This window comes from Aotus nancymaae, unplaced genomic scaffold (assembly GCF_030222135.1).
Source record: "Aotus nancymaae isolate 86718 unplaced genomic scaffold, 86718_ANA_hifiasm-v0.15.2.pri h1tg000016l, whole genome shotgun sequence".
Lineage (NCBI taxonomy): Eukaryota > Metazoa > Chordata > Mammalia > Primates > Aotidae > Aotus > Aotus nancymaae.
The window spans coordinates 58,767,974-58,791,852 of record NW_026988428.1 but is presented as its reverse complement, the minus strand read 5'-3'; the positions used below and the strand labels follow the sequence as shown (position 1 = coordinate 58,791,852).

Below are 23,879 nucleotides of genomic sequence, written 5' to 3'. Positions count from 1 at the left end.
ACTGAAATTTTAAAAAAAGAATAGTGTTTCCATGAGGATTAAAACACTTAGCAGAGTATCTGGCACAGGGTAAGTGTTTAGCAAATGGGTATTAGCAATGATCATTTTAGGTGTTTGTCAAAAAATATTCTGACCAAAACTTGTAAATAAATTGAATTTTGCAGCTTCATATAAATATCCTTTTAAAGAATAGGAAAGCAAATCCCATGTTGAAATTTGCCTATGGAATTGTATATCTAATAGCTTAATATGCTCTTAGGCAAAAAAGTCATGAGATATTTTGTAGTCCCTGAAATTTCCCAATTAAGTTAAATAGATGACTATTTGATCAATTCAAAAAGTAAACATCTGCAAGACAAATCTAGCAAAGGATCATAAGAAAGCAAATGAGGTATTTACCAAAGAATCACCATCTCATAAAAAATCAAAATAATACCAGGAACATTTTAAGAAACTTTCACCAAAATTAGTAAAATCAGGCTCTTGTACTATGAAGTTTTTTTTTAATCTAACTTTTGTATTTTAAAAAGTAATAATGAAGTTTCATAGCAAAAGTTTCATTTCCAACTCTTGTCTTTTTTTTTTCCATTTGATATGGCCCAAACTACAATTTCAATAAACCATTAAAATCTTGGACAGCAAAGAAAATATGTAATTACCTGATAAATGTAAAAGATACGATGAACCAATCTAAGTAATTTTGGTTTAAAAAAATCTTATTTTAAAGGTACTTTTGGATTCAAATATTTCCCTTGATCATACATTTTATTTTTTTCTGTACAGAAAATATTTAGGACATTAATTTTTTATCTATGCTTTACATCACTTGACATTTCAAAATGATACCTTTCTTCTTTGAGTTGGGTAACCATTCATGCTCTTCTTTGACAGAGATTTTACAACTCTTTATCCGACAGAAAAAAGACCGTCTTGAGCCAGAATACACATGTGTCCTTCCAGTGTGGAAATTACTATGAACTTGCAAACCAGCTTTTGTAGCAGAAGGGGGCGAGAGAATAAGTGGAAAAGAATATGGACAAATAATTTTGAAATTTATATTCCTAACATTTTCAGATTATCTATTACTGAGAAAGGAAATAATTTTTTAAAGCAATGGCATGATTATACAGTAAACACTGAAGTGAAACAAACCCAAAAAATGTTATTTGACAAGCAATCACATTTTGATAACTTATAGACATTTGCAATTTATCTTTCTTTTTCCCCAAGCAGGGAAGAACAAAGTTAATTTAAGTAAAATGATATAAAAATTAAATTAAAAAATGAAAAAAGCCCTCAACTATTACAGGAATCAATGGCACAGTACATCATTGTTTTATATTTTACACAATTATTTGGTACTAGGCATTTTCAGAGAAGAAAAAAAATACTTACACTCCCCAAACACAATTATACAAGGTCTTTCATACAGAAAAGACCTAATCCATATAAAAAACAGAATAATTGTCTTCCAGCATACAGCTAAATAACAGGAACTTTAGCAATTTTTTTATCCAAAATGATACTTTCTTATAAAGATTTATTTGCATATGAAAAATAGCAAGTAGGAAGCAATCATATTTTCCCCAAACAAAGCATCTTCCTATGAATGCATTTGTGTTTGTATATGTCTGTATAAATATAGGAATTTTCTATATAGCTATATATATTTATTAACTATGATGTAAAGTTTATAAAATAAATCTCCTTTTGATAAAAGCTTAGTTAGCCATTTGAAAAATATTGTATAGCTAAACTTTTAGGTGATCATTATATTTACATAAAATGATAAGCATACAGAAATGGACACTTACTTTTGGCGTCTATTAGCTTTTCTCCTGGTGAAATATCAAAAGAAGAAAGTTGTTCCTTTACTTTGGCAACATCTTTTGGATGTAAGAAGTCAAATAAGCTTTGTCCAGTCAAACTAGCCTATTTATAAGGTAGACATTCATTTAAAATCAGCACCATAATTTTTCTACATTTTTTGATGCATACAATAAACGTCCTTTTTTTGTTAAAGGTTGATTTTTCTCAAGCTCAAAGATATGTCCACAACACTATGTGGCATTAACTTAGTGTTCAAAGCAGGGTGATACTTGTAGACAGAAAAAAATACATGCATATAGAACCATACCTGGATATACACAAACCACATACAAATACTAGTTGCTAGTATTCTGCTAAATCTTGTAACGCTTGTTAACACATGTTACTTCTAAATGATTGTGATTTATTTTGAACTTTTTTGTCCTTGTTAAAAGGAGAGATTACATCATAGTATAATATGGAAATCACAGAATATCTATGGCTTTATCAGACATTTACCATACTGTTTTAAAAATTACCACATTATTGATAAGTAAAATCCAACCCAGAATACGTCTCACTTCCCATTCCACCACTACCAATATGCACAGCATCCCCAGGTCTATGCCTTTGCTGATACAGTCCCATCCCTTAGAATTCATTACCCCTTCCCTGTACCCTGGCCACTCCAGCCAAATTGCCTTTAACTCCCTAGAGTTCCAAGACTTCCTTCTCCCAGCCTGAAATGTTTCCTCCCTTTCTCTACACCTTGCTTCTGACAAGCCTGGCAGACATCCTACCTTATGTGTGAAGCATTCCCTGACCCACAATGGCCACCCCTCTTCTGAATTCCTGTATTACCCAAGCAAACAATCTTATAAACAACAGGACTGATTGACCAGCCAATACAAGTAGGCTGAATTGCTTGGCAGTGGGATATTTCACTCTAAAACATACTGTGTGGTTAATATAAGTCTATATACAGAACTCTCTAAAGCAGATCAAGTTTCTGAATCTGAAAAGCTGAGGACCAAACCCTGAATCATGGGAATCTCTATATGCCCCTGAGCAGCCAGTAAGTCTCTTAATGGCCTCTTATATGCAAAGTCAGTGTCCAGTAGGACTGGATTCCATGTCACTCACTTGAAACTTAAGTGCTACCCTAAATTGTCAGTTATGAGTGTGTGTGTGTGTGTGTGTGTGTGTGTGTGTTCTATCTCCAATTAGAACATGGAATCATGAGGTCTGTGTCCCCAGCTATAACTGGCTGCATGGTTCATCGGTTTTCAATCCTCCTGTACATAGGTTCATAATATTTACTTACTTCTGTTAATTAACTCATTATCGCTGAACATCTTATAAACTAACGGGAGTTATTAAAAATCAAAGCTGTGATCTATCTGATTTCTAATGCTAGTTTATTCACTCACTTGGGTTAGTTTCAATGCTATAATTTTTGAGTTGCTAGTTTCCATTAAATGGTGTTTAGTAATAAGGAGGTAAAGTAACTACTAAACTAGTTAAATGAGAAAGATGTATTTCAGAGAGTGTTGACAGAGATTAGATCAAAGGCTGTCATGCAATGCATGTGACTTAACAATAACCTAATAAGTGTCTCTTGGAGGGAACAGAGAAGGGTGACTAACACTTCACACACTTTTACATATGATACCTCATTTAGTCTTTACATCTTGAGAGACAGGTATAATCATTTTGACTTTTTACATAGGAAAAAGCTAAGGCTCAGTAATATTAAGTAACTTGCTGAAGGTCAGAAAGGGAACACAAATGTCAGTAACAAAAACCCTTACTCTTTCCATACATCTTTCATCTTTCCACCTCTCTTGGAGTTCTAACTTAGCAGATCCTAATCCCATATCCCAGTGGGGAGAACCCATTCAGAAAAAGAGCATAAAATATGTGTTTGTTCAAAAAATTAAACATTGCGTGGAAAATATCCTCAGTTTTGGATACCTGATCGTAATTAAGTATTTTGGAGACTGACTTAGAAACGAAGAGAATTTTTCCTCTTTCACATCCAACCACAAATAGGAAGCCTTCTGCAGTCTAGGATTTAAAAAAATAAAAATGAGTATTTTAAAATATTGTCTGTCTCTCATACACCACACACACACACACACACACACACACACACACACATTCAGATTCTGAGGAAATTACTATGGCAGTAAAACTACCAGAGTAGTCATGGAGCTAGTAAAATTAACTTTAAGAAATGTTCTTAAGGTACAAACAAATTTATAAAGAATGTCAAGTTGAAATCCCATTCTAAATTAATGTGTTGGAGATGAAAAGTTCAGCTGCAGAATATTTAGTTGAGACATTTCTTAAAAACTAAAATTAGGCCAGGCGTTGTATATGAGCCTACATACAGTACTAAATAAGCCTCTATCCCAACACTTTGGGGTACCAAGGCAGGCACATCTCTTGAACTCAGGAGTTCGAGACCAGCCTGGGCAACACTGGTGAAACTCTGTCTCTACAAAAAATACAAAAACTGGCTGGGCATGGTGGTGCACACCTGTAGTCCCAGCTACTCATGAGGCTGAGATGGGAGGATGGCTTGAGCCTGGGAGGTGGAGAGTGCAGGGAGGTGGAGATTGCAATGAGCCAAGATTGCAGCACTGCATTCCAGCCTAGGCGACAGAGCCAGACCTTGTCTCAAATAATAATAATAATAAAATAAAATTATATTTACCAATTCTAGTATACTGCATGCAGAATAACGATTGCCTGTGGATGTGTTGAGGGAGGACTGTGCAGATTGGGGACAAGGAAGCAATGAAGACGTCATACTTGTTATCATTTTTGAATAATAATAAGGCATCACTGATTCTAAACTAAATTTTAAAAATTCAAATGTGTCAGTTACTCTCATAAGGTCTACCCAGCAAATCCCATGAAGCAGCCTCCATGGAAGTGGGTATGTATGGCCACATAGGATGGGTCTGGCACTCCTGCTGGGCATGCTCTGCAGGGCAGAACCAGAGTTCCATGAAGGTATGACTGACAAGCATGAACAGATTGGTGAGAAAGCTTCAAAAGCAAACCGTATATTTTGCCACCTTCAAAAATCTTTTTTATCCACACAATACCCTTTATATCCTTGTCATAAATGCTATATTTAAATTCAGCTGTTCAAATAAAAGAGTGGCGTTTTTAATTAAAGGAAAAATGGACAAACACGTGTATGAAGAATCTTTCTATTTAATTCTACTGTGGCTTAAAACCTAGCAGTCACACAGCACATGACCAGGACGTTTATCACCTCTGAGGGCATGAGAAGCCAATCACATGATCATAGTTTCCATGTCAAATGAACCTCTAGACCGGTGAATCCGAAAAGCCATGCCCAGGAAGTGATGAGGACAGAAATGTCAAAGCCCTGACTAACAAATCTAAGTAAGCAGTGACTGGCCTCCAAGGAGTCCGGGATCCTGAGGGAACAGGATGCCAGGCAGACGGCTTTGGAGGAAGTGGTGATCGTGGGGAATACATCCTGTGTGTGTGAGATGGGTAGTATAAAATGCTTAGCGCGGAAGAAAAGCTTTGCTCCCTAGTGTGGAAAGTGCCTATCCTCTGTCTCTACTTTCGTTAACACAAACTAGTAAGACGTGGCTACTTCTCTATTTTGAATTTCTGTATTAAAGGAAGTGTGGTATAATATGGAGTCTGGTAGGTTTGTAACAGGAAGAAAATCTGCCTCCTATTCAAACAGCAATGAAAAGACATATACAACTTAGACAAATATGTCGTTAGTTACCTTAAGGATTAAATGTCTGAGCTCGTTATCTTGAATAAATGATGGTCTATAATTATTTCCCACACAAGAATTTGTCATGCCTAAAAAAAAAGGAATCAAGAGTTACTGGAAATATAGCAGAGAGGGCAACATAGTAAGTGCTCAATGAGTATTAGCAATGCTGCTGCTGCTGCTGGTATTTTCTCTTTTGGCACATTCTAAGACATTTTTTATAATCATTTTCTTCTTTTAATTTTAATTTAATTTATTTATTTAGTTAGTTAGTTTGAGATGGAGTCTCACTTGGTTGCCTAGGCTGAAGTACAGTGGCACATTCTCAGCTCACTGCAACCTCCATCTCCTGAGTTCAAGCAATTCTTGTGCCTCAGCCTCCTGAGTAGCTGGGATTACAGGCGTGTGCCACCACGCCCGGCTAATTTTTGTATTTTTAGTAAAGACAGGTTTTCACCATGTTGGCCAGGCTGGTCTTGAACTTCTGGCCTCAAGCAATCCACTTACTTCAGCCTCCCAAAGTGCTGGGATTATAGGTGTGAGCCACTAATCCCAACTAATCAATTTTTTTTCTTCATTATCACTTGATTAAAATTTCTTTCTTTTAGATTATGAATTCTTGGAACTACTTATTCCTTTATACTCAAATATCCACAGTAAGAGCTATATATAAAAACATTATAATAAAATGTACATGAAATAATATTCAAGAATCGATATGCAGTAGTCCCCCCTTATCTGTGGTTTCAGTTGCCTGTGGTCCACCATGGTCGGCAAACAGGTGAGCACAATACAATATTTTGAGAGCGCCAGAGAGACCACGTAACTTTATTACAGTATATGGCTATAATTGTCCTAGTTTATTATTGTTGTTAATCTCTTCCTGTGCCTGATTTATAAGTTAAACTTTATCATAGGTATATATGCATAGGAAAAAACATCCTATGCCTAGGGTTCAATACTACCCATGGTTTCAGGCATCCACCAGGGTCTTGGAACATATGACCCATGGATAAGGGGGGATTACTATAGTTATTTAGATAATTTCTTAGCTAATTAAAACTGATCATATGAATTACCCTGAATGGTGATATTCTGGAATTCTAAACAAATGTTATGGATTCATGAGAGTTTCCATTAAAAATCCCTTTAAGGTCAATATGGAGACCTCTGTTTTGAAAATACACAGATTATTAAAAACATGTATAAAATATCAATGAAATAATTCATTTTCAGCCCTAAGCACAGAGTTATTAAATTAAAACGAGAGTCTCTAAAGCAGCTGAAGAGCCTGAAAAATGATGAAGAATTATCAGGTCAAAACCAAGGGAAATGTTTGATCTGAGAGGAGTAAGGGAAGCACCAAAACCATCTGTGTCATGAGGGCATCTACCAACCCAGACATGCAAAGCCCTTTATGGTCACAAGGGGGCATATGACACTGCCCACAAAGCCAAGAAAGCTGTCCCCAGGGCAAGGGTGATTCAGACGCAAGTCAATTTTCCCTTCCTTATATTCCCCAACCTTCCTGACTCCTATCCAATCTTACTGGGGACTGTAAGAAAAGTTGTTTTTGCAGGAGAAAGGTGGGGTAATATCCTTAGACATTTTAACCACGCATTGGTCCTTGGATGCATCTATGGGCCAAACTCACCAAAGAACTAAGCGGTGGTGGTGGCAAGGTGAGTGGGTGGGGCAGAAAGTCAAAATGCCTCATGCTATGATTCGGTACAGTTTTCTCAGACTCCTAGCACTCTTAAGAGCCTGGCACAGGCAAAGGAACATCTCTTCTGTTGGAATCTACCTTCATCCTAGGGCTCAAAGAATTCTCCCAATGACTTCTTGTGAATATTCCTACACAGCAGCCTGGAGGGAGCTGAGGAAGGGAGCTGAGGAAGGGATGAAGGATGCAGACTCTGAGTGCTAGGCCAGAGAACAGCAATAAATCTATTCTGAGCAAGGTAATGACATTTCAGGTCTGGCCTGCAGCAAGGTTGGCAGCGCACACCAGGCAGAAGTGAGCTGGGAAACCCTGTGGGTGTAAATCAGCCAGCACAGGCCAGCCCTGACTCCGTGAGTGAGTGGGGATGTGCCTGGGAGAAAATAAGGGCAGTGAGAGCGGCACTAAGGCATGGCAGAGGCCAGCCCGTAAATGCATGCTGTGGTGTCCACACACTTGCCCACACATTGGCTCTCAAAGTTCTCGGGGCAAAAACCAACGAGGCAACATGATCGCTTACTTTTTCCACAATGTTCACTGGGTTAAAAAAAAAAAAATCAAGATGACACTAACAACTCCTCCTCCTCTTCCTACCCCACCCCCACCATTAGTGAACACTGTGCTATACTCTACATGCATTACTCTTAACAACAGCCCAGGAGGCAAATGCCTCATCCCTATTTCACAGATGCAGAAACAGGATTAGAATGTCGAATGACTTAATTAAGTCACATAATTATGATGGGAGGAAGCCAGGATTTGAACCGCAAGATCTGCCTTCAGGACGCACAGGTGTGAACCACTCCCCTGCGCCGCCTGGTCATCAGATCGCAGACACAGGACCTCATGCTGTGGAACAGGGCTACTCCACATGTGGTCTGCTGACCAATGCCATCAGCAAACTGTGGTGAGGTCAAGTGCAGAATTTAAGAGTAAGCATTTAGAGGCTTTTATAAAAATGTAACATTGCTGTGACAGCCAAGCCCATGATCGTTTCTTCATAATTAATTGTATTTTACAATGAACTGGGGGTGGATGGGAGGAACACCTGTTCTTCATCCAGATAATTTAAAAAGCACTGGTGTAGAGTGTAGTGGAAAAAAAATCCCTTCACCATCCTTCTGCCTTTAACCTAATTATGCTGTGGACCAAAATAACATGATCCACAGGCAGCCCTCTGCTGATCCGGCTTCTAAACTTTTGCCAAGCAAGTGTGGGGATACTGTGACAATACCCTGGAATGCAGATCCAGTTGCCTTAAGTGCGTGTGAGCAGTGCTTGTGAACAGCACTGACCAAAAGATCTGGTCAGACTGCGGGGATGAGTACTTAACCATGTCACCTCTGCTTAGCAGAGCTGACAGCAAAAATCTACACCCTGTTTGAAGGAATCTCTGCTGGACTCAAGACAGTGCCTCCTCCCTGCCGAGTGTCTCTCACTCATACCACTGCTGTAACATTCATCACATTAGACTCTGACGATCTCTTCCTCCTAGTCAGACCACGAACCCTTGGAGGGCAAAGACCTTGCCTCATGAATTTTTATATTCTCAGCACAGAACAGGAAGGCAGTTGATGTGCAGATCATGTTTTGTTGAACTAGTCAACTGATTCACGGCTTTTCCCTTAGGTCCTCCTCCCTTAGGACACTGCTAATATGAAAATACTCTGCTAATTTTACGGTTGCAATCAAATGACCTCAGTTGAGCCTGTAAATTTTCATTGCTGAAGGATTTAAGGAAAATATTGCAAGTCTCAGCTGTGGGTAAAAGAGAAGCTTATTTCACAACAGACTGTTATGTAAATAAGATCTCCCATCATGCTCCCAACAGGACGCACCAGGAGTCCAGGTTATGCTGTTCTCCTCTTAGCCACCCTAACTTGATTTGGTAAAGTCCTTGTATTGTGCCCAGATAATTTCCATTACCCTGAAACAGATTTCCCTTTTCCTGGCAGTGTCTGAGATCTAAACTAAGACCCTTGGTCATCCTTTTTTATGTCACCCTCACTCACTTTTTATGATTTTTGAGCCAAATTTCAATATAATCTCCTAGATCTTTACAAATCTGAACTTTCAGAGTCTCCTCTGGAGTCTTCAGCTTGCTACTTGGCCAGGTCTTATCTTCTCAGTGGAAATTTACATCATCAGCATCGGTAAATCAAAAACTTTTCCACTTCCATCACCCTGTCCCCCAGGTTGGACTGGGGCTATTCCCAGACCAGGTGTGATTTCTCCTGCACATGTTGACATGGTCTGGCTTTGTGTCCCTGGCCAACTCTCATATCGAATAACAATCCCCAGTGCTGGAGGTGGGGCCTGGCGGGAGGTGACTGGATCACACTGGTGGATCTTCCCCTTGGTACTGTGTCGCAACAGTGAGTTCTCATGAGATGTGGCTGTTTAAAGTGTGTGGTCCCTCCCCCACCCTCTCTTGGTCCTGCTCCTGCCATGTAAGACGCCTGCTCCCGTTTTGCCTTCCACCACGAGTCAAAGCTCCCTGAGGCCTCCCCAGAAGCAGAAGCCACCATGCTTCCTGTACAGCCTATGGAACCGTGAGCCAATTAAACTTCTTTTCTTTATAAATTACCCAATCTCAGATATTCCTTCATAGCAATGCAAGAATGCACTAAGACACATGTACACATACACATTTATTACACTTTGATTTAAAATTCAAGCTCAAGCTGGGGAACTGCTAAAGCCAGAAATGATGACCCACACACCAAGCGGCAGTGACAAGGAGCTCCTTCTCCCAGCGTCTCACATATGTGAGGATACCCTGGAATGGCAACGTGTGAGGCATCGTAAAGTACTACTCATATATCTAACGAAGCTTTCAGAGAAACTGCAGAATTTAAGGAAGTTTTCTTTTTGAAGGATAGAAATATCCCAGTAACTTAGTAATTACTACTATACTTCAGAATATTTTTTCCTTTTTTGAGACAGGCTGTCATCTAAGCTGGAGTACAGTAGCATGATTACTGCTCACTGCAACCTCCACTTCCCAGGCTCAAGCAATCCTCCCACCTCAGCCTCCCAGGTGGCTGGGACTCCAGGCACGCATGACCGTGCTTGGCTAATCTTTGCATTTTTTGCCCAGGCTGGTGTTGAAGTCTGGACTCAAGCAATTCATTCACCTCAGTCTCCCAAAGTACTGGGATTACAACCATGAGCCACCATGCCCAGCTCTACTTCAGAACTTCTAAAGAATTGAGAATTATGAAAGGCAGGTGATATTCTCTTCGTATTATACATGAAGCAGAAATGCAAAGACTCTTCAAGGTTGCATAGTGAGTTCGATATAAAGCTTTTATCAGAACCAAGTTTTCTGACATCCAATTCAGTATTCTCTCCACTTATAGATGACAAACACCAGTGAATGCCTGTAAAGCTGAAAGACACATCCGGATAGAACCTCAACAGCTGACAGCAAAGCAAACCAGAGACCTCACTGACAGAGGAGATTTCACATATCTAAGTGTGGCAGCCGTCGGCAAACTTACCTTTCAAAGATCTCAAGTGTTGAACAGCCATTCTTAAAACTGTAAGTTTGTCCAGTTTACGCGCCATGGGGTTGCACTGAGGGATCATTGCAGACAGTTCTTCAATCAGGTTATTCATTTTATCTCTCCTCCGCTTTTCGGTTTGGCTATGAGCTTCTCTAAGAGGGAAAAATAACTTCCTTTATATTTACCATTTAGCAGACCCTTAGTCACACCGTGGTGTCACTGGAGCAGAGGCTGAGCCCAGCAGGCACACACTGTTCTTCCTCCTAACTTGGGCCCTGCAGTTGCCACTGAGGGAATAGGAAAGTGCTGCTGACACCAGGAATAGCATTCATAAAACTCGCTGCCCTTGGTCAGTCCCTTCCTACCTCATTTTCCGAAATCCTCAAGAACAAAGACATCTGTCGGGGAGCCCAGGGGGGTTTTCTACCTGTCTCCAATGTTAGAGGAAGAGATGGGTGCCCTTCTGTTTAAAGCGAACTATTCTCTGGTATTTGCATAAATAGTCGTCAGCATCTTAACCTCATTAATTTCACAGTTCCTTATCATGGGTCTATAAATATGCTCAAGTCTCATCCCCTTGAAAAAAAACCTTTTCCTAATTCTACTTGTTTTTTGTTCTTGCTACCGTCTTCCCCCCTCAGCAACCTCCCTGAAAGAGTGCAGTTTCCACTCAGTTTTTCATTTCTCAGGCATTCTGTCCATCTGTAACATCAAGCTTCCACAACCTCTGCCCCACTAAAACTGCCCTAGCAAACATCCTCCTTCTCTCCCGCAATCTTGCTGACCCCTGCCTTGAATCTGACACTGCTGACATTTCTCATTCTCCACTGGTCTCCACAGCCTCTCTGGCTCCTCGTCCTCCTCCACTCTCCCTGCTTGGCTCAGTCCCCTTGTCTCCTCCCCCAGCTCTTACTTAATCCTTAAATACTGGTGTGCACTAAGATTCCCTGCTCAGGGCTGCTCTCTCCTCACTCACTATTCACCCTGAGATCTCATTCCTTCACAAGGCTTTTCAGCTACTCATAAGCTACTTACTTGCTCCTATAACCCTATCTCATTCATACTTCACTCAGTTCCTGACCTTTGAAACTAGAATTACAAACCTAAATGATTCTCGAGAAATCTAAAACTCAAGAAACCCCAAACTGAATGTATTCTCTGCAATCTACCCCATTTTCAATTCTTCCTGCACTACTCCTGATTTATTCTTCCTTCTAGAGGGTTTATCTTGGTTGGTAACACAACTAGACTCAGTCTAGACCCAGCTTGTCCAAACCGTGCTCCAGGATGGCTTTGAATACGGCCCAACACAAATTCATAAACTTTCTAAAAAGATTGTGAGTTTTTTTTGTGTGTGTGATTTTTAACAGTAACGACAGCTAATGAGCTAAAAAAAAAATCAGACAAAAAAAAAATCTCCCTTTTGGCCCAGGGAAGCCAAAAGATTGAATACTCCTGTTTAGAACCTTTCCTCTTAACCCTAAAGAGCCAAATAATCACAAACTCCTGTAGATTCTAGATCTTAAAATATTTCTTAAATATGTCTTCTGTTCCTCTCCATCTCCTCTGTCACCACCTTAATTTAGGCTCATTGCATTACCCTAAAATCTTTTAAACTGATGTTCCTTCCTCTCCCAATCTATCCTATGACTTCTGGAATTATCTAACAGAACACATCAAGTCACCTAATCCCATTGCATAAAACTGTTCACTGCATTTCCACTGCCCAGGAAGACTAGCCAGACTCCCTAGTTACATGCCAAGTTTCTCCCTGACCTGCCTCAGGTCTTCAACTCCAGTTTCTCTCTTCCAGACTTTTCCCGACAGCTCTAAATGTTACACAGCAGCAGTGCCCGAAGACGTGCTCATCCTCACACACGCCATGCTCTGTCATATCTCCTCCACGCCTTGCTCTTTACCAGACTTACAAAGTCCTTTCCAACTACACTGTTGGAGAAATCCTGTTCTTTCTTCAAAACCCAGCTCTGTTATTCCTCTGGGAAGCTTTCTGTGATTACTGCATGATTAATCACTGCTCTCTCTAAGCTACCTCAGTACCTTTCATACCACTACCATTATTTCATCAACTCTAAGAGCCAGCAACTGTAAGATGTACTATCATTTAAGGCATCACAAGGGAAAGAAATGCTGCCAATTGACAGGAAGATGTCACTGATGATAAGAAATTTCCACAGAAGATAAAACATAGAGGGGATAAGTGTATCTTAGATTCAAGAATTACATGATTTTACTTCTCACACTTTGCTGCAAATCCCTCTCCCACAACACACAGCAACTCCAGAATTTCTCTTTAAGAATAGTTTAGGGGGCAATCTGATGGGAAAGAGGGTAAATGGGAGACTGCCTTAATCTGTTTTTACAAAGACTTTAAATAGGATAAAAGAAAATATGATTTTTCCAGATGAAAGAGTAAGGAGGTGGGTAGGGAGGAACACTGATGAAGACTGTGGGAGCTAACACACTCCCTGCCCCAACCATTCACCCTTGGCCATGATACTCCTGGAACAAAATACATATTGCTGGGTGAAATGGATAGGATTATATGTGTATTCACATAAAATTCAGTTTGTCCTATTTGTGAGCAATTAGATGTTTTTCTTCTTTTTAGAGACAGGGTCTCACTCTGTCACCCAGGCTGCAGTACAGTTGTATGATCATAGCTCACTGCAGCCTCAAGCTCCTGGGTTCAAGTGGTCCTCCTACCTCTGCCTTCCAGGGAGCTGGGATTACAGAGCAATTCGATTAAAATTAAAATGTTATAATTAAAAGAATATTGTAGTTACACTCTCACTAGAAGGATCACCTCTTCTAACAGTATTTCCTGTCAGTCTGGACAGCAGTGATGGATAGAGGAGCCTGACTCCAGGATGTCTAGCAGAGGAAGGAGTACTCTCTCTGAGCCAGGATCTGGAGAGAGATGAGAGCAGGGTGGGAGAAAGCCCACTGTGGAGAAGGTGAATGATGATGCTGGGAGCCAGGAAACCCAGGGCAAGGTGAAAGAACCCATGTCTGAATATGGTACTTTACTTGAAGGAGCTACACCTGAAAAGGTTTCTGGAGGCTTTCTTTAAGGAAAGGTATATTTATCCAGAGGCTAGCTCTCTGCTTAATAATTCATCAGAGCTCTGGCTCCTAATTCAGTGTACAGTTACTGCTGCTTTGAACCATGACAGTATTTCAGGAAACAAAATAAATGGAGAAAAGGCAAAACTCTGATAGGCCATGTTGCCAGATGTAGAAAAGTATTTTTTTGTTTTTGTTGAAAAATATGTTGAAATAATTGACAAAGAACTTATGAGGATGGGTTTCTAACAGTCAGATGCTCCTTGTAAGTAACTCTGATTTGTTTAAATCATGAATCGATTTTTCTTTAGTGCTAAAGAAAATAAGTTTTTTTCTCAAAAAAAAAAAAAAATTCTAAGAGAAAGTTAAAGGGATGAAAGCCAAAATATTATACAAATAGACAGAAAAGCAAGACAACAGGTGCCTGATAACATTGCTTCTCAGAACATATCAAGAGAGAAAAGCCTCATCTTCAAGCCCTTCTATCTTGGCATCACCTCTGCCTTAGGCTACAGGCTTGCCTTTGTCTACCTTTCCACCCACCATGTACCGTCTCAACAAGTCAATGTACCTGAAAGCCGTCATTTTAACTTGGTGTTCACCATCTTCCATTCTACAAAAAAGCAGGATAAAATATCAAACTACATGAAATAGCTTTTCTGTAATTCTTGAGAAAGAAAGAAATGTGAGATTAAGTCCAATCATTCTAATTCCTATAAAATCTTTAGAGGTAAACGCTTCCTTGAGCACCTAATGACCTGAAATGATTATTAGGGTGCATGAACCATTCTCCTCCTAACGCTAACAGGCAACCCCATTCCCATAAGGATAACAAAAGTTATGTTAACTGACAGTTAACAATAACTGGAATGGTATTTAGATATGATCTCATGGCAAACTTAAGCAAGAATACGATTTTCACAGAATTAACATTAAAGTTATTAAGATCATTGATGGTCTAACCAAAAACTTTAATATAGCTGCATTAAAACAGCCTGAAAATGGATTAAGAATCCCAGACCTTTAATCAAAAGGAATTTATTTTGCCTAAAGATCCATCTAGATGGTAAGAAATATTGAAAAGTGGGAAGTCTTGCCAATAGTATTAATTTTCACATTAGTATAGTTCCTAGCATCAGAAATGTACTCACCAGACCACTGTTGAAATGAAATACACTGGTGGTGATAGAAGACTTTCAGCATTTAAAAATTATACAGGCAGAATAGCTTTTAAAAATATGTAATCTTAAAAAATATATTTCCAAATGTATCATTTCTATGGGAGATTTCAAAAATTCCAGGAAAAGCACCCATCATCCCACCTGGAAGTAATCACAGTTAATATTCTAACGTGTCTCCTTCCAGTCTTTCCTAAACATGTAGATACATACAATGATTATTTAACTTAGCCATGGTGCGTGGGTGCCATGTAGATGTTTCTGTGTGTTCTACATATATAATAAATAAAACTCAGATCATAGTATATAATTTTCATGTCTTGTCTTATTCACTTAATACCCTAACATATATCTATAGAGTTTCAAATATTCTTGAAGAACATAATTTGAAATGATTAAACAGTAGCCCACTGATTAGTTATATCATAATTTATTCATTTGCTATTGTTGGATATTTCACAATTCTAATATTTTCAGTATCATAAATAATATGGCTAATAATACTGTAGTATGTGCATCTTGAATTATCCTCTAGGATAAATTCCTAGAAGTACAATTTATGGATAACTATTTTAAGGCTTCTGATTCACCTTAACAAATTTCCTTCTTTACAGATTTTTAACAATGAACATTTTTCAGGCTCTGAGAAAAGCCTACTTTAGAACTGTTTTATTCAGTTGAACTCTTTTGAAGTTTTAATATTTTTCTACTTAAAAAAGAGAATGCTTCTAGAAAATTTAATCAAATATATGAAGAGATGCTTATAAATATTCCAAATAAAAAGGACAACTTAGACAAACGCTTAACCAAGTGGTGCTTTTCCTTTTTAGAGTTTAAATCAAGAAGAGCTTTTATATTTATGGTACTTTATCAAAAATATTTCCTCACTTAATTTGATTCTCACGGCACAGTGATGAAGTTATTACTGTCCCCATTTTACAGATGAAGGAGTTGAGTAAAGTTAATGACTGTGCAAGGTCCTATAACTAGTAGGAGGCCAAGTGAAGCCTATTGGATACAGGCTCGTGTGCCTTCCACCATACCTGGCCATTTCTCTCAATACCGTCAGCCTGTTGTGTGGTTGTGAAACAAAATTAAACAGCTTCTCTGAGGCAAAAGAGAAGGTCATATTAAGTAAGCTTCTTTTCCCTTTTCTCTTTTTAGCCATCTTAAAAGAATAAACAGAAAACAATTACACAGGTGAATAATTTTCTTCCTAACAGTCTGGGATTACATATAATTGTCCCTCAGTATCTATGGGGGACTGGCTCCAGAACTTTCTGAAGATACCAAAACCTGTAGATGTTCAAGTCTCTTCATAGTATTTGCATATAACCTGTATACATCCTCCTATATACTTTAAATCATCTCTAGATTTCTTACAATGCCTAATAAATGTAAATACTATGTAAATTGTTGTTATGCTGTATTGTTTACAGAATAATAACAAGAAAAATAAGTTTGGATATGTCCAACAGAGACTTGTTTTTTTTCTGGATATTTTCAATTTTTGGTTGGTTGCCTATGAATATGAAGGACTGCATATATATATATGCATGTTACTTCAATTTCAAAAGGTAAACTTTTAAATTTTACCTTTTGAAACCAAAGTAACATACATATATAGAGAGTCAGTTTACCTTTTAAAATCATGTTTTTGCTTTGATTATTGGCATTTTAGCAAATGAACTCACTGAGTGAATTTGCTTCCTCGGTGAAATTCAAATATACTGTACTCACTAAATGCAAATACCTTTCTGTTTAATGGCCCCTGGCAGAATAGAATAAAGGCAGGATCTTGTTAGTCAAACAATTTCTTGTTAGTCAAAAAATTTGTTTTTAGCACAAATCTAGATAATTAGTAAATTTGGTCTATAATCCTAATATTTTACAAATTTTTACAAATGAGTTTTAATAAGCTTTCTGATATTAATAATGTTCACATTATTAATCTTATAACTTATATAATCTTATAACTAAGATACATCTTCTTAGTGTAGCACCTTACATTACAGTAACATAATTTCCAAACACAAGGCAAAGTTTTCTTGAAAACTATTTTCACTGCATTTTGAATGAAATGTAGGCATTCTTTCTAAATCAACCAAAGACAAAGCTAGAGGCAGATGCAATCTCAAAATATTCTCCAGATTTGCCACTTTTCAGACGTTCCTCTTTTTGAAACATGCTTCCTTCGATTTTTGTGTGCCGCTCCCACTTCAGATCCCTGCCTTCTCATATTCTGCTCAGGCTCACCCTTGTTTTTTACTGTCTTTAGGTCAGAACCCCCAGAGTATATCCTCAACCCCCAGTCCCCCAACTCTATGTGGTTCTCCCAGTGACGTCACCCACATCATCAATTCAAGTACTTTTTGTGCATTAATGATATCTGAATCTCTAACTCCAGGCCAGGCCTCCACCCTGAGCTCCAAATCCTCATGTCCAACTTCCTGCTTGAAGGTTCCATAAATATCCCATTCTTAGTGTGTCCAGAACTGAATTCATCATCTTTGCCTCAATCTAAGTGAATAAAAATACCACCCTCCAACTAGGAGCCCAAGACAGAAAACTTGGGCACACTTTATATCCTCTCCCCAGTCAACAATCATGAAGTCCTACAGATCCTATCTTCTAAGTGTGTCATATGTCCCTTCCTTTCCCTGCCCTTCCTGTCTAGGGCCACTCTCTTTGATCAATGCTGAGAAAACCCAGTCCTTGGCAAAAGCTATTCTCAGTTGTTCTGTCTGTCTGTGGGGTTTTCCTCCTTCAGCCCATCCTCCATGCTGTTTCCAGGGTGATTATTTGAAAATGTAAGACTGTTCCAGTCACACCTACCAGGATGGCTATAATCAAGCAATTGAAAATAATAAGTATCAGTGAGGCTGTGAAGAAAACAGAACTCTTGTGCACTACTCATGGGAACGTAATATGATGCAGCCACTGTGGAAAACAGTATAGTAGTTCCTCAAAAACTAAACAGAATTATCATATAACCCAGTAACTCTCTCAAAGGCATATATCCAAAAGAATGGACTCAAACAGGTATTTGTACATCAATGTTCATAGCAGCATTATTCACAGTAGCCAAAAACTGGAAAGAACTCATCAACAGAGGACTGGATAAATCAAAGATGGTATACACACACCGTAGAATACTATCCAGCCATAAACAGGAATGAAATTCTGACACATGCTATAGTATGGATGAAACTTAAAGACATTATGCTAAGTGAAATAAGTCAGACACAAAAGAACAAACAGCATATAATTCCACTTATGTGAAATACCTGGAATAAGTAAATTCATAGGGCCAGAAAATACACTAGAGGTTAGCAGGGGATGCGGGGAGAGGAGAATAGGAATGCTATTGTTTATGGGCACAGAGTTTCTCTTTGGGGTGATGCAAAAGTTTTAGAAATAGAGGTGATGCTACAATACTGAATATAATTAATGCCAATTAATTGTACAATTAATAGTGGTTCAAATGGCAAATATCATGTTATTTATGTGTGTGCGTGTGTGTGGATATATATATATATATATTCACCATAATAAAAGTGAAAAGGTGCAGAGGCAATCAATTCTTTAAAAAATATAAATCTGATCAAGTTCTTCTCATGTTTAGAATTCTGCACTTTTCCTACTACATTCAAGATAGTTTTCAGATTCTTCAGTTCAACAGATCTTTCATGACTTAGTTTGTGTTTATCCCTCAAATCTTATAGCTCACTCCACTCTAAGTGCACCCTCTGCTCTATGGTGACGACCACTCATTTCCTGAGCAGGAGTATGCAACTACACACCGGTACATCTGCATAGTTGTTCTTTCCACCTAAAATATGTTCTCCACTCCTGCTCTGTAGAATCACTTCTTCTCTTCTGTTTTAAATGTATTTTTAGAGACAGGGTCTCACTCTGTCACCCAGACTGGAATGCAGTGGCATGATCATAGCTCACTGGAGCCTCGAACTTCTGGTTCAAGCGATCTTCCCACCTCTGCCTCCCAAAGTGCCGGGATTACAGGCATGAACCATCACGCCTGGCTGTAGACACATTTCTATTCTTTACTTGAAACTTAGCTTAAGTCAACTTTTCCAAGAAGTATTTAAATCTTGTTTAAATACCCAACTTCATTTGCTGACATAGTACCCAGGGTTTCTATTATAGCAGTTATGACGGTATAAAATAATTGTTTGTATCTTTTCCACTTGCACAAGTTTCTTGTACCTTTGTGTCTCTGTCTCTCCTAATCTACTAACTGTCACATATTGACTCTCACCTGTTGACTGGCTTTCCTGCACTGAGTCCTGGGGAAGGACACTATATAATCAGCACCACGTACTTGGACATCCATAATTTCATTAAAGGGAATAGAAAATGGTAGCATAAAGGAAGGACTGGGGCAGAAAGGAGAAGCTCTGGGATAGATGATGAGCACATCAGTGTATGTTTTCACTGCTACTCTATGCCCTCTTCAAGTAGGGGAGTATGTCAAAGATGGTCCAGGACTTACCTGCTGCCACTGGAGGCTGATATTTCTATCCTTGTTGAAAGAAGATAGGTAAGGGGATTCTGAGAAAGCTTTTCCACCACTTTTTCTGTCATGATTCCTGACCTGGAAGGAAGGAGGCCTTGGGTCACCCCCTACCCAGATATTCTGGGAATGGACAGCAAGACTGTCCTCAAATGGAGATAGTAGCCAACTCTGCCCAGTTACCCAGTGACAGGAAGCTGGGTGAAGTGGAGAAAATACCACACCCAGAATCAGGCATTCTAACAAGCTGTGTGATGCGGGGCAAGCAGCTTGACATTTCTGAGTTCTAGCTTCTTCCTTTTCTAAAATGTGAGTAGTTACCTAAATAATCTTCAGGGTTGTTTGCTGCCAAAAAAATGCCAGTACTGTCAGTACTTTGCATGTTTCTTATATTTTTGCTAGCACTGACTTCAATTTCCAATTCACCCCCAAAACCACTGCAAGATCTCATCTGTGCCCGCCATGTGGCACAAAACTGGGCTACCTCTAGATTCACTGTTCCCACTTCAATTGCAAAATCATATTTAGATACCAAGAAAGAAGAGTGGTGCTTATGATTCTGAAGAATAAGGAAGAAAATAAAAAGAACTAACAGTCACTTTTAGCTCAAGATAAGTAGGGGCTACTGACTGATAATTTAGGATGGAAAACAGCTAGATAGTCTAAATAGACTGTCACTTCATCAACTGTAGTTTTCAGAAGCATCCATGTTAATAGAAGAGACTAAGAGAATAGAGACAATCAAAAACAGTAGAAAACCTTCCAATCATTTATATATGGTTTGGGAAGTGCTTCAGTATTTATATTTCAATAACACTGACTCTGCTGTCTTGGGAACTAAAGCTAAAGTATAAAGTGTATTGGAAAGAACTGAGTTAAAAAGATCTAGGATGTTTTACTATGTCCTTATCTTGACCCCCAACTCAGGATTTTTCCCTTTATTCATGATGGAGAACTGTCATCAACTAACATTTATGTGAAGTACCAGCCTAAGATGCATTGCTCTAGATGGCTATCATTATTTTTCCTTAATGTTTTCTAAATTTTATATCTATTTATTTAGAGATGGGGTCTTGCTATGTTGCCCAGGATGGTCTCAAACATCTGGGCTCAAACAAACCTTCTGCCTCAGCCTCCCGCATAGCTAGTACTGTAGGCATGTGCCACTGTACCTGGCTTGCCCTGATGTTTTCCATATAAACTCTAGCTTTGGGGAAGTCATTAAAGAATATTTAGTACTGAAGCTGCAGGGGTAACAAAAATAAATAAGGAGATAGTGGGTATTCTCAACATTGACTTTATTATCAATTTGACTTAATAAATATGGAAAATAAGAGTTGTATACTATTAAACTGACCACAGATAACCAAGGGTTCGTTACTCTATACATGATGAGTAAGGTGAGAAGTAGTAATTATTAAGTCAAGCATGCAAGATGTTCTCCTCGTGTTTATAAGTATTTTAATAAGGACGGCAAGTAACTTGTCATGATCATAAACATTACCCAAATTAAACTCATGTTCCTATGTCTCTTTCAGACTCCAGCTGACCCTCCTAAATACCTTTCTTCAGAGTTGGATGGAAAAGTTCCAAGTCAGTCATTGACAAAGGCAGCAGTTGGATGGATAAGTAATCTCCCCTTCCCAAATGTTACCGTGAACTTGGAAATAATTAATGATTTTAAAAGGAATATTTTCCTCTTCTCAGAGAGTCAAAGATCTTACCAGGTTAGAGGAACAAATTCACTTACTGGGATGGGTCTGAATCACTTCCTTTGCGTTTTCGTGGACACTCTGTCACGTGTGAGCTGAAGGATCCCATAACTGTTGGTCTTGTCCCCGGACTCATGCGGCTGGAAACCACAGGAGCAATGCACTGGTTCTCCTCTCTCAACACTTTACCTATGGGCAGCAGAGTAAAACAAGATATTTAGTTTAAATGTTAACTTTTACTTTGTACATATCCATATCACACATTTTAAATGACTTTTCTATCTTGATATTTTAAAAATATCAGCCAAGGCCAGGCATGATGGCTCATGCCTTAATTCCAGCACTTTGGGAGGCTGAGGTGTGTGGATCACCTGAGGTCAGGAGTTCAAGACCAGCCTGGCCAACATGTCAAAACCCCCATCTCTACTAAAGTACAAAAATTAGCCAGGTACAATGACCGGGCATCTGTAATTCCAGCTACTCAGGTGGCTGAGGCAGGAGAATTCCTTGAACTTGGAAGATGGAGGTTGCAGTGAGCTGAGATCACACTACTGTACTCCCCTGGGCAACAGAGCGAGACTCCTTCTCAAACACACATACACACACACACACACACCAGCCAAAACCAACATAACACAGAATGAAAGACTAATTATGTACACTCAAATATTAATTAAATATGCATTTGTTAGTCCATGTCTTTAAGGCTTTTCCCCATATAATTGTAAAAGAAGTTTGAATATGGTAGAAAATGCAGAAACACAGAAAAATAGAAAGAGGAAAAAACAAAATTTTTTTTCCAATGTTACAATTCCAATGTTACACCAACCAATGTTACAATTCTTTTGAGGTATTTCTTCTTAGAATTTTTTTCTATAGTTATCATTAAGGTAACTGAAATCATACAGTATACAGTAGTCCCCTCTTATCTGCAGTTTTGCTTTCTGTGGTTTCAGTTACCCACAGTCAACTTTGGTCTAAAAATATTAAATGCAAAATTCCAGAAATACATCATTCATAAGTTATTAATTGCACACGGTTCTGAGTAGCATGATGAAATCTCACACCATAGTCATCCCTCTGTCCAGCATATCTATGCTGTATATGCCACCTGCCTGTGAGTTACTGAGTAGCTGGCTTGGTTATCAGATCCACTGTGGTGGTACCACAGTGTTGGTGTTCAAAGAACCCTTATTTTGCTTAATAGTGGCCCCAAAGCACAAGAGTAATGGTGCTGGCATATTATTATAATTGTTCTATTATTAATTATTGTAGTTAATCTCTTACTGTGTTGAATTTACAAATTAAACTTTTATCATAGGTATGTATGCACAGGAAAAATTCATATATGTAGAAGTTGGTATGTTATCTGCAGCTTCAAGTATCCACTGGGGAGTCTCAGAATGTAACCCCCATGGGTAAGAGGGGCCAACTGTAGTCAGCTTTATTTATGTATCATTGTGACATAATAACTTTCCAGTTTTATCACAAATTCTTAATGACTCTAATGGATGCATAATACATTATCATGTAGCTGTGTCCAGTCATTTAACCACTCTCCTATTGCTAGAATCTACATTTAATTTTATTTGCCACTACAAATATATATTTTGGTATATAAAGTGTTTTATCTACTTCTGGTTATTTTGGATAGTATCCCAGAAATGGGTTAACAAGGTCAAGAGACATCAATAATATTTTTAACTCTGAATTGCTAAGTGTGATTTTAAAAAATCCTTTTTGTCTCAAGTGAGGTTTATTAAATGTTTTACAAAATATAAAAATCAGAATCACTGAACCAAAATAACCTGTAGTCTAAATTTGAGTCCTGTAATTAACTATATTTCTCATATTAAAATTCATATAAAAAGTTTAAAGTAATTTGTATCTAATAACACAGATTGAAAATATATAACAATATTTACAAGGAGAATATAATAAGTTTACAATAATAGTGAAAGATTTTTAACACATCTATAACAGTAACGGACAGATCAAGTACTAAAAATAATGATACAGAAGATTTAATTGACACAATCAGTGAGCTTGATAATAATTGACATATATGGACCACTATGCCTAGAAGCTTGAAACACCAGTGTTAATTGTTTTTGGCCACCTATGGTGCATTTATAAAAACTGACAATATACTGGACCAAAAACCAAGTCTCAAAGGTTTTGACAAATTGATATCATACATAAAAAACTGTCTGATTACAGTGTAATTGTGTTGGAAGCCAGTAACAAAATGATAACCAGAAAATCCTTATATCTTTGTAATTAAGAAACCCACAAATAATTCATGAGACAAGAGGAAATTCAAATGTTAAATTACAAAATATTTGGAATTAAATAATAAAAATGCATGGAGACGCATAAGCATTACTTAGAGCGAAATTTTAACAATGTTTAAAAAAAGAAAGATTGAAATTTAATAATAATTTAAGAAATCAGAAAAAGATCAGTAAAATAAATCCAAAGAACTAGAAGAAAGAAAATCATAAAAATAAGACCAGAAATAATGAAACAGAATATAAACACGTAAGAGTGCGGATCCA

General features: G+C 38.2%; 1 protein-coding gene across 4 annotated transcripts in view; it reads right to left on the bottom strand.

Moving 5' to 3' along the window:
• The window catches only part of BMAL2 (basic helix-loop-helix ARNT like 2), a 70,163-nt gene that overhangs the window by 23,623 nt on the left and 22,661 nt on the right, over positions 1–23,879 (bottom strand). The window contains exons 2-9 of one of the 4 annotated variants that reach the window (XM_021666863.2): positions 21,360–21,510; positions 19,589–19,690; positions 14,469–14,510; positions 10,808–10,965; positions 5,594–5,673; positions 3,784–3,876; positions 1,815–1,932; positions 847–990 (exon numbers count right to left, since the gene is read on the bottom strand). In XM_021666863.2, the coding sequence (XP_021522538.2) occupies positions 847–990; positions 1,815–1,932; positions 3,784–3,876; positions 5,594–5,673; positions 10,808–10,965; positions 14,469–14,510; positions 19,589–19,690; positions 21,360–21,510 (888 nt within the window). The remainder of the gene's footprint in view (positions 1–846; positions 991–1,814; positions 1,933–3,783; positions 3,877–5,593; positions 5,674–10,807; positions 10,966–14,468; positions 14,511–19,588; positions 19,691–21,359; positions 21,511–23,879) is intronic. The other 3 variants (XM_064377374.1, XM_064377375.1, XM_064377376.1) reach the window with 3 other exon arrangements.